The sequence below is a fragment of the Mus pahari genome, chromosome 6 (assembly GCF_900095145.1).
Source record: "Mus pahari chromosome 6, PAHARI_EIJ_v1.1, whole genome shotgun sequence".
NCBI lineage: Eukaryota > Metazoa > Chordata > Mammalia > Rodentia > Muridae > Mus > Mus pahari.
Genome location: NC_034595.1, coordinates 78405057 through 78416802, shown reverse-complemented (window position 1 = coordinate 78416802; position 11746 = coordinate 78405057). Strand labels below are relative to the sequence as shown.

The window sequence follows — 11746 nt, the reverse complement described above, 5'->3', positions numbered from 1 at the left end:
CGGGGGTGGGGGGAGGGTATAGGGGACTTTGGGGATAGCATTTAAAATGTAAAGGAAGTAAATACCTAATAAAAATTGGGAAAAAAAATCTTGCTTATGGGTAGGGAAACCCTCCAAGCCCATTGGGAAGCCTCTACATTCTCTGCTGATTAGGAGACTGGGTCAGAGACCTCTCTCTTAGGTCAAGTTCCCTGGAAGCAGAGCTAATTGGCCAGGCTTTAACATCTATAATGAATGGAGGAGGAAAAGGAGACAGAAGGCAGGGCTGAGGTAGGCTGGGCGTGTACCCAGGGACCTAGAGCTTGACATATTTGGAAGGAGGTATCATAAATGCCACCACAGAGTAGTTCCACTTGGGTAGACAATACTGGTCTTTTGAACACTCCTACAAGCCATTAGTTTGACCTGACCCTGATGGCAGGAAGTCCAACAAGAATTCATAGGTAGCTTTGGCTCAGTCAAGACCACTTCCCCAGGAGCTGTTAACATTGGGACATAGGAGTTGGTGTCCCCAGTAAAAGGAACAATGCCACCTACTGAACTCCTGACACGAGGGGACAAGGGTGGCTCTCAACCTTCATCAGCCCAGAGATGAGACCACCCAGCCCAGATACTCTCAACAGAACTCGATGGCCCTACAGTGTTAAAACCAAGACAAATGCCAAGTCTAGGACACCAGTCACCAGCAATTCCTGTGGGAGTCTAGAAGCCCACTCCAGGAGTTGCTGCTGTGTCCAGCATATTGTAAGGTCACCCTATGACCAGACCATTCCCATAATGCCCTCACATTCCAGAACTCTCATGCCCTGAACCATAGGCCAGGTGGAGACCATCTATCATCTGGCCCACCAAGGCCTGCAAGGTGGCTGAGGCCACTGAGCTGTCTCATCCTGTCTCTCCCACATTCTCAAGCATCCTCCCACTGCTCCTGCCTCCACTCAGCCCTCCTCCTTCTTGAGAAATCCACATGTGCTTTCCTGCTGTCTTCGTCTTGCGCACGCCTTCCTTTCCCGTCCATGCCGCCCACTTCTCATTCACTGAAGACTGAGCCCACAGCCAGGTATTTCTTCTCTTCTCTTGCCTTGGCAAGTGACCTGGGACCACACGGACCACCTGTGCTTCACCCTGCCCTCTTTATTCCATGACTTTCTTGTCCTCTGAGACACTTAGCTTCCCACTCACAAGGCACCAGATCTTGTCATCACCCGCAGATGCCCCACCCTTCGAGCCTCTCCTTGAATTCAAGTCAACAGATAATATCGGCTTCATTGTATGTCTAGTCCTCCATGCTAGGCTCTGGGAAGAATGGCGCACACACCCTGGGTTCACACAGCTTACATCCTGGAGAATAGGGATGATTATCAAATGCCTATTGTCCCGGGGAAGCGTGGGATGCTGGGATGCCTGACATCCAGGCATCCAGGAAAGGATGGAGAGAGGGAGAGTTTGCCAAGTGCTGGAGAATGAGACTTTGGCTAGAGAAGGACAACATTTATAAATCAACAGAAGGAAAATCTGATAGCTAAAAGAAAGCCAGGGTGGTTGAGTCAGCTGAGGGGCCAGTGCTCGGACTGAGGCAGAAATGAGCCAGGAAAGATGGTGTCCTGTATTCTTTGCAGATCCTTGTTAAGGATCTTGGACTTCATCCTAAAACCAAGAGCAAGTCCCTGGAAAGATTTATCACAGGAGTTGACGCCCGTGGTTGCTGCGTGGATCGACTGAGGCAGGGCTGCCTGTTTTCAGTGTGATGTAAGGGCCTGAGAAAGCACAATAGCCCTAACTGGCCAGGGTGTGCTCAGTGGGCATGGAGAGAGGCAGCTGAGCTTTACAAATCGAGACTCAGAAAGATCTGCTGATTTGGTTGGGTGTGGGGACCAAGCACGGGCAAGAATCAAAGTGACTCTCAGGGTCTCTAGCTCTGAATGCCAATGTCATTTAGTGAGTCCAGAGTTACCGTGGGTGTGCAGATTTGAGGGAGCCAAGATGACTTCCGTTTCAAACAGGCTAAGTTTGAGATACGAATAAGATACCTGGTCATTCCCCATCCTTTCTGGGGCTATTGCGAGCCCTAGCCCCCTTGTCTTGCTCTCTGCCAGAGCGTTCGTTATGATTCTTGACATCTTCAGAGCTAACATACCTGGCCTCTCCGTCCCTTGACCTCCTTACTCCCAAGCTTTTTCTCTACCCACTAAACCTCACCTCCTTACCTCCCACACCTCATCTGGACAACAGCAGCAGCATCTCCTGTCTTCCCAGATCACTCAGTCTGGTTCTCACTAGAGCGATTCCTCTTCCCCATCTTGCTCACTGCCCGTCACCTCTCTTCACAGCTCACACACACACACACACACACACACACACACACACATCACCCCATTCTCTCCCAACTTAGATCCCCCAGGCCCCTATAGTCACTAACTGCTAGATACCCCCCAGCCCTTCCTTGTGCAGATGTCTCTCCAGTGCTTTGCCTGCTGAGACCCTCCCCAAGAGGCTTCTGTTGCTGGGCCTTTGAAGAATCACACAACTGGACCAACTGATCTTGATTTAAACGTCTGACAAAGAAGCTCAAGTTGAATCTCTGGCATTTCTAAGCCACCCTATACTTTCCTAAAACTTTTACCCAACTTTCCAAGAGAACGAGAGCATTCCTTTTTTCTTTCCTCATCCTTCATCCTCCTATTCTCCCAATCCTAGGGCTTGGCTGAGAGACAGCCATCTTATGTGCCTGGGAAGCAAGAACAGGAAGCAAATTCCAGATCATTGTGACACACCTAGCATCTTCTTAGCACGCCTGCCCAGTGCCCTGCCTTCTCCTCCGCAGGGAGGATGAAGCATCCCTTTTCCACCTGGCCAGCAGACCGCATCATCTCATCTCCACTCTGCGATATGCTCTTTCTCCTTCACAAATCCCCTTTAGGAAAATAGGCTATAATATTTGGCTGCTCTCTCCCTTTAACTTTCTCCCAATTCCACGCCTCCTCTCCATTTATCTACCGTTGACCAAAAGCAAGGTCCTCTAAGAGTTTTGTATGTCTGTCTCCTCTTTCTCACCCCAGTGGCCTCCAATTTGGCAAGCCCAGTGCTCAATCTTCCCACCCCATCTTATTCCCTCAGCGGCGTCTGGCCACCGGGAGCCTCCTCCCTAAATTTCATCTTCTATCGGCCTTCAGACAGCGATCGTCCCCTTACTTCCACCGCACTCATGGTCTTTATGAATCTCTGAAAGTGCTTCCTCTTCATCTTCTAAGTCTCTAACCGTAAGATGCCCCGGGACCCAGTTCTCTCGGTTGTCTTGGTCCGTACCATCGACAGAACCATCTATATGCTAGTGTAGATGGTTTGTGTGTTCACAGCCAACTTCTTCCCTGAGAGGCACAGTCACATCTCCAACTTCCTATAGATCTGACTGAAAGCAGAGTCACATTCCCATCATCTCGTCCCAGGTGGAGGATGACCTCCCTCATCCATCCCCCTACTCAGCCTGGGAAGATGGCTCTGTTGGTGAGTGCCTTTTGTGCAAGCACAAACCTTAGCACCCACATAAAAAGCTGGGAAGCCATGCCTATAGCCCCAGGGCTGGAGAGGGAAAAGGATTCTGGGGACTTGCTGGCCACCAGCCTAACCCCTGGTTAAATGAGAGACCAGGACACAGGAAGTCTCCCTTTGGCCTTTACACATGCATACAGAAGTGCACACACATGTGCCACAACACACAGAAACACGCACACACTCACACTCATCGAAGAAGCGGGGGGGGGGGGAACAGCTAGGAGCCTCTTTCTTTGTCATAATCACACCCACATCACTGGCAAGTCATACTGGCAATAATTCCCAAATATATTCAAAAGCCCATCACTTCCCGCTCTCAGGCCTTTCAATCCACAGCCGGCCGAGACACCTAGTTTCACCATCTGGACCCTCGCAGTCACTCCCTACCTCTACCCTTACTCGTCCCCACAGTGGCCCAAAAGATCTGTCTGACTTAAGAGTCAGGTCTAATTGACTCGTTCTTTTGATTAAGATTAGAGCTAAGAATGTAACTCTGTTGGTGGAGTCCTTGCCTAGACTCAGTCCCCACCAAGCACCACACCTGTGATCTCTTTCAGGGAGGCAGAAGGAGAACCAGAAGTTCAAGACCACCCTATAACAAAACAACAACCAAAAGCTTTCGTTAAAGTTATCTTCAAGAAGCTTTCCACTGTGCCTCCCCCCCAAAAAAATTACAAGCAAGTCAAACTTTTTGTTGGGGTCTATAAGGCCCTGTAGGCATGGACTGCTCTCCCTAAGCCTTTCTCATCTTTCCAGCTCTCCCCTCCACTCCCTCTCTATCACACCGGCCACTCCCTGACCCCACCACCTCCGGGACTTTGTGCCTGCTTTGTCTGGCCACTCCTAGAATATCACACATCTATCTCATTAGCAAAACCTGAAACAGTTTCATTCCGGAAGCTGCTCCCAGGAGCTCTCACCCTGGGTCTCTCTATCAGATGACCTTGTGCTATCGTCCTCATAGCTTTTAACTGGCTTTGAAAAAAAAAAAAAAAAAAAAAAAAAACTCTTGGTTTCCATGGTGTCACTAAGGTGAGTCTCTGAAGAACCAGGACTGTGGTCTGCTCACCCCTTGACACCCCACACACACTCCCATCACCTGAACTGGTCCTCCACCTGCAGTAGGACCTCAATAGAAGTGGGTCAACTGACTGATTAAGCAGCTTCCAAATCATGCTGGTGGAGCACTGGCAGCCCAGAGATGGAGATCTGGGAGGTGTCCTTAAAACTGGCTAAATGTAGGACAAGGCTTTGCTCCGCAGCTGCCCATCCATAGGGAGGGGTTTCCTTTAATGAAACCCTTACAAAATGCCCTGTATTTCAGGCCATGCCCTTGATTACTGCATTTTTAGCAACAAACTGTTCTTTAGAGGAAAGCTCATTAGCCCAAAAGAACCTCAATCAATGGCGTTTGGGTTGTTCATGGCGGTCACTTGGCAGAATCAGAAGGAAGAAAAATGGAAGGCAAAGATATTTGGCATAGATTTAATCGTTATTCCTGAGGGCAAGCAAGGCCTTATAATCGTAAGTATTATTTTTGCAAGCAAACTCTTTGCAAAAATTATTTTGAAAACAAAGGAAGTGTTTCCGTCATAAAGAATACTCACACTGGATATTTTTTTTCTTTAAATTATACAGGTAGGGTTTTGTGACAAAGAATAAATATTCAAGTTTCTTATACTGATTCAAAATTACTGACTTGCTGATTGTGGTGGCTTACCCTTGTGATCCCAGAACCTGGGAGACTAAGGTAGGTTGGTGACACTCATTCTAGCCTGGGACTACTTAGTGAGTCATTGACACAAAAAGATTTAAAAAATAATAATAATAACTGTATCACAGATGACTTGGACAAAGCTTTGTGGGGAGGAGATGGCTCAGTGAATAAAGCGTTCATCACGCAAGCCTGAGGACCTAGGTTCAGTCCCCAGAGGCCATGTTAAAGAGGCTGGGCAGAGCATTGCGCACTTGTAATCCAAGCACTGGATATGTGGAGACAGGCGGCCCTGTGACCTCCACATGTGCACACATTCATGCATGTGCCCAGCACATACATGTGTACCCACAAACAAACATACACACACACACACACACACACAATAAATTTTTGATGGAAACAAAACTCTGCTCAGATTGGCCCTAGTGTTCAAAGTGTAACAGCTTAACCAAAATGTATTCATAAAATATAAGAGGAGATGACTCAGCAGTTACGAGGGCTTGCAGCTCTTGCAAAAGACCTGAGTTCAATTCCCACCACCCACGTGGCAGCTTACAACCATCTGTAGCTCCAGTTTCAGGGTATATGACACCCTCTTCTGGTGGGGACATATATCCATGCTGAGAAAACCCCATACACATAAAAAATAAAAATAATATATTTTAAGTGTGTGTGTGTGTGTGTATATATATATATATATATATATATATATATANAGAGAGAGAGAGAGAGAGAGAGAGAATAATTCTTAATATATCTTATACAATATATGGTTTTTAAAATATATAGTATGGGCCAGTAAGAGAACTTGGTGGTATAACAGGACCAGCTACTGATTTTGATAACTTGAATTTAATCCCCAGGACACAAGGAAGGAGAGAATTGACCCATGAAGGTTGTCTCTGGCCTCCACACATGCACAGTGGCACACATACCTATATGATAATGATGATAATAATAATAATAATAAACAAATATAAAATTAAAAAAACTAAATGTATAGCAAACTCAGTCAGCAAGATACATTTTCATTCACACCACACCAGAAGTTCATATATTCAGGTTGGCCTCAGTCTGTTTACAGGGTCATCTCACTGGGTGTAAGAAGGCTGGCTTCTCTGGGCCTCCTCAGTGGTAGATGGTGATCTGAGGCTGGAGAGATTTGTCTGTACAAAGACTGAGGGCAGGTATGAGAAGATGCAGAGTATAGGGAAGCCAGCTGAGAGTCACCGAGCCTAGGGAAGGTGATGTGACCGCGGAGGAGGCGAGGACGCAGGAAACACACGCAGAAAAAACGATCATCAGACACCGCTGTGGGCTGAATTAAATAAGGACTAAAATGAGCCCTGTGGAGTCGCGGGATGGTCACGGAGGCATTAGTGGCATCACGTAGATGTGAGGTGACAGAACCGGGTGACGTGAGAGCCAAGCAAAGAGCTCCAGCAGGAGCAATGCGCTGGAGAATGGTGTCAGGCAAATGGGGAGGTCACAGAAAAGTGTCGTTTGGATGGGAGAAACTTGAGAATAATCAAATCGTGATGAAAGGAGTCCAACAGAGGAAAGTCAAAAGCCACGAGAGCCCAGGCCAATGGGATCCGGAGACCCAAGGACGTAAAGCAGAGAGACAGGGTAACCATGGCAGTGGGAGAAGGGAGAGACGGTGAGACAGGATCGGGCTGTGACCACAACCGCCCTAGCCCTCTCATTGTAGCTCTTCCCTCATCTTTCCACAGTCTCGTGGGTACCTTGCGCTCCTCTTCTCTGACCCCCAGACCCTTCTCTGTTCCCTTCCTTCTTTCTGTGTCCTGCCTAGACAGGAGCTCCACGTATCGCCAGCATCGCCTTCACCTCACGTGGGACTTGCCGACTGATGCCCATCATCCCCGGAGAGCTGCCGACCCTCGCAAGGTGGGAGCAGCAGCCACCGCACACCGCATGTACAGTAAGAGGAAAATCAATTCTCACTGAGGTGACCACCACAGAGAATTGCTGCCCCGCCAGTATCCCACCGTTCTTCTGCTCCTCCTATTTAGGCAGAACTCTAGAATTCAGTCCCGCTGGGCACACCCTTCCCTACACCCGGGGCCGGCTCTGCTGTCGGAGCGACCCCCACAGGCAGGGGAAGGCCTTTGTGGACATTTCCCCTTCAGCCTGCTTTGATCTCCTCTGGTTGTTGGCCATGGCGCCAGCCTTCTCAGTTTCTCCACCCTCAGACTTTCTAGCACATTCCACGTATTGACACCCTGTTCCTCAGAAGTAGAAACTCTTCCTACAACTGCCTCCAACCCTACAGACCACCTCCGGCTCCCTCCATGCCTTCCCTCAGCACAGGTAGAAGCCTGGACCTACACCTGCTAATCCTCCGAGCTCCCCACATGTTCCTTTCTCGGGACCCTTTCAGCCCTACCTCTTCCTGCCTGTTTGAGTGTTCTCAGATCTTTCCTCCTGGTCCTTCCTTGACCCCACGGTCCCTTCAGCTACCTCCCTGCCTTCTCTGGCTTTCCCAACCATTCTTCCTCCCTCACCTCCCACTCCCTCACCTACTACCTGTGGTCTGTCTCGGGCCCCATCATGTCTCTCAACCTCCCTGCCAAAGCCAGTTTCACCTACTCTCTGTCACTCAGCCCAGTGGAAGCTCTGCAGGCCCTGTCTTGCCTGATGGAGCATTTAAGGACACATGGCCTTTCTTCTGGAAATTCCTGTTCACGCCGTAAGTTCTCTCTTTGTTCTATCCACCCAGCACTGTTCCTGTCCCTTTAAACTGGGGTTCTAAAGGTCACAGCTAGTCACAACTCCTTGTCTTTAAATGAGGCCAGGCAGATTATCAGTGATGTTTTCAATGGTTTCTACGGAAAATGTGTAATGGCAAGACACAGGGAGACGGGAGATGCTGGTTGTAAAGCTACCGTATGAAAGCCCCACAAAAAATCTCCTGGGTGAGAAGAGGGATGCGTGCCAGCTGTCGTAGAGGGGCAGAGGCCATCAGCGAGCAGGAGAGTGATCCTAGACACACTCCAGACCTGACTCAGATGCCACTCTGTCCCCAAGGTACCTTGCCCTTCGTGTGTCTTAACAAGCCAATAAATTCTTCTTCGTGGTAAACACACCCAAGTTGTGCTTCTTGTTTGTGTCTTCACGTGGGCACTGGAAGGATGGCTCAGTGGTAAAGCTGCTCTTGCCCAGGACCTGAGTTCAGTTCCCAGAGCCCACATCAGACAGCTTACAACCACCTCAACTCCAGCTCAAAGGGATCTGATGCCCTCTTCTGTCCCTCTGTCATCAGCTACACACACGTGTTCACACACGTATGTGTTTATGAGTACACTCATAAACAAATAAGTAAGTAAATAAACACTAAAACGGTATTTTTTTAAAGTCCTTCCTAAGGCTGTGAATTGTAGCTGTTGGTAGCACATTTGCCCAGTGTGCACTGAGCCCTGAGTTCAAGCCTCACCACACATAAACCCAATATGGTTTTAGACAACTGCAATCTTGGCCCTCGGAAGGAGGTGGAGGCGGGGAGATTAGGAGTTTAAGGTTATTCTCAGTTACATGTTGAGCTCTAGGCCAACCTGGGATACATGAGACCCTATAGCAAAATGAGAGGTTGGAAAGATGGCTCCTTAGGTAAGACAGCTTGCTGCCCAAACAGGAAGACTTGAGTTTGGGCACCAGCACCCACATAAACCCAGGCATGAAATAATGGATCAGCAAACAAGACCCCCAGGGACAGATGTGGGCTGTTTTCATAGGAGTTGTTAGTCAGAGAGAGCCCCCTGAGCCTCCAAAACAATAGAGGCTCATGCCATTGCTTCTGGTTGCCTGTCAGAGCAATGGCTTATTACTTATTTGATAAGACCCTATTTCTGAAGCTCTGTTAGGTGCAAGACACAAGGAAATCAAGCTGGGACTGAGCTGGCAGTTTCCTGGTGCAGGCTAGCATTCATAGTGTCCCGTAGTGCCCTGCAGGATTCTAAGGGTTAGAGGTGCCAACAGTCTAATGCAACTGTGAAAGTTTATGAGATACACCAACCTGCCAAGTAAGGTGTGCTCACTGGTGCAACAGCCAGATGAGTGCTGTAGGGTAACCAGCCATTTCCATGGTCGGATATGAGACCCACTCCACAAAAAGAATCCAATGCCTAGTTAAAGGTCCGTGACTAAAAAGGTTTTGGGCTCTACGAAATAACTTCTGCTTAGCCTAAATTGCCATGGCATCTCACCTCCTTCTAAATAGCTATGATTATGCTCACAGACAAAGGCTCGTCTCAGCTTTAACCAGAGAAGTCTCTCTTTGCAGGCAAATGCAGTGTCCCGTGGCTGCACAAGATGCAGAGAATAAAGAGTAGTTGAGGGCTCGGCCCTGAACAAGACATTTAAACCATCCCCTCGGGGCTCATGGAATTCTTCAGAAGAGAGTCCAGAGAGAGTTAAGAGCCAGAGGACAGGAAGAAAGGCTGCAAGATGGCACCTGCTAAGCATGCTATGGCCATGACATTAACGATGAACTCATAAGCCTAGCGGTGCTCGACCTACAGGAGTCAGCCCCACCCGACAGTCAGCCACACCGGCAAGGGGCCCTCGGAGCACCACCACTTACTGTCCATCTATTGATCTATATGATCTATTGGTCTGTACAGGAAAGGTGGAGACATGGTCTCCAGTGTGCACTCACTGCTGGGCCCCCCAGGTCTGATGAATAGTTCCAAACCCAAAGGCACACAGATGGCCCTAGTCGAACTCTGGAGGACACAAAGTGAAATGGAAAGTGATGAATACGGAAAAGAGATTTGTAGGGGAGAAGAGGGCTGCTGGGGTTAAGAGGGAGGTAAGAGAGGCTATTGGGGGTAAGGGTAATAAGAATATGTTATGAACATGTGTCTGTGTTTATATGTACAAGTATATATGAAATTGTTAGAGAACAAAATTTATTAATAAAAACAATACTTTAAAAAAAAAAAAAAGCAGGCATGGGCCTGAAGAGATGGCTCAGTGGATAAGACCATATGCTGCTCTTCCAGAGGTCCTGAGTTCAGTTCCCAGTGCCCATGTTGTACCTCCCATAACAGCCTCTTACTCCAGCTATAGAAGAACCCACCTCCTCTGGCCTCTGCACCCTGCACTCAGGGGCTCAATCCCACACACAAGCACATGCATAAAGTCAAATAGAATCTTTTTGTTATTAAAAAAAAAATAGACATGGTCGTGCATGTACTTGTAACTTCAGGGCTGTGATGAATCCCTGAAGTTCACTGGTTGCCAGCCTAGCTCCAGGTTGAAGAGAGACCTGGGGACCAAGGCAGAGAACAACAGCACAACTTACATCCTCATCTGGCCTCACCATGCACACAAGAGACCACACAGACACACACCACGCATGCACGCACATACCACACACACATGCCCACACCACATGTGCTCGCACACACACAGACACACCACACACCAGTCCTGACCAGTCAGTACCCAGGCTTCCTTCTGTGGCCCCAGTCACCCAGCCTTCCCCCTACCACTTGCTCTGCATCTTTACAGGCTCCCCATGAATAGGGAAGGACCTGGTGTTCTGTCCCTGGTCGGTGAGGAACACTGCCCTCTCATGTCAGCATGAATTCCTAGACATCTGTCAGGACACTTGACTTTCAAATTCATGTTTCCATCTTCCTTTTCTATTTTCGAACTTTTCATTATGCTAGAACATGCATGGGGGCTGGAGAGATGGCTCAGCGGTTAAGAGCACTGACTGCTCTTCCAGAGGTCCTGAGTTCAATTCCCAGCAACCACATGATGGTTCACAACCATCTTTAATGGGATCTGATACCCTCTTCTGGTGTGTCTGAAGACAGTGACAGTGTACTCACATACATAAAATAAATAAATAAATCTTTAAAAAAGAAGAACAATAAAAATTAAAAAAAAGATCATGCATAATATAAAAATTACCCTTTGACTATGTTGGCACATCATACCATTCCATTCATCACACTCCCAAGGCTGTGAAATTTTAACTTAGAAAAATGTTGCCATACCTAGCAGAAACTCTGCATCTGTTAAGCACTAGAACCCACTCCCCAGTCAGCCCGTCATCTGCTGGTCACCTTTAGCCTAGTTTCTGTGTCTACGTGTTTGCCTAGACTTGACATTTCACAAGAGTACAACCACAAGTCCATGTGCAATTTGACGGGTCCATTTGATTTAAGCAGTGCCTTCAAGATTCATCCACACGGCAGCCTGACTCAGAGCCCCGTTCCCTGATTCAGAACCCCGTTCCCTTCTCACACTTAAATAAAATTACATTGTAAAGCAGCAGTGATAGCTCAGATCTGTAATTCCAGCACTCAGGAAGCGGAGGCAAGACAGTTACGCTCTGTTCCAGATCAGCCTGGGTTACACAAAGAGATCCAGTTGGGTTGTTTTTGGTGTGTGTGTGTGTGTGTGTGTGTGTGTGTGTGTGTGTGTGTGTGTGTCTGTGTGTCTGTG

General features: G+C 48.2%; 1 protein-coding gene across 1 annotated transcript in view; it reads left to right on the top strand.

Moving 5' to 3' along the window:
• Positions 1–8362, top strand: part of Gjb4 (gap junction protein beta 4) — a 13553-nt gene extending 5191 nt beyond the window's left edge. Inside the window, exon 3 of the mRNA XM_021200987.1 lies at positions 7083–8362. Within this exon, the coding sequence (XP_021056646.1) occupies positions 7083–7237 (155 nt within the window). The 3' untranslated portion in view covers positions 7238–8362. The remainder of the gene's footprint in view (positions 1–7082) is intronic.
• The last annotated feature ends 3384 nt before the right edge of the window (positions 8363–11746 follow it).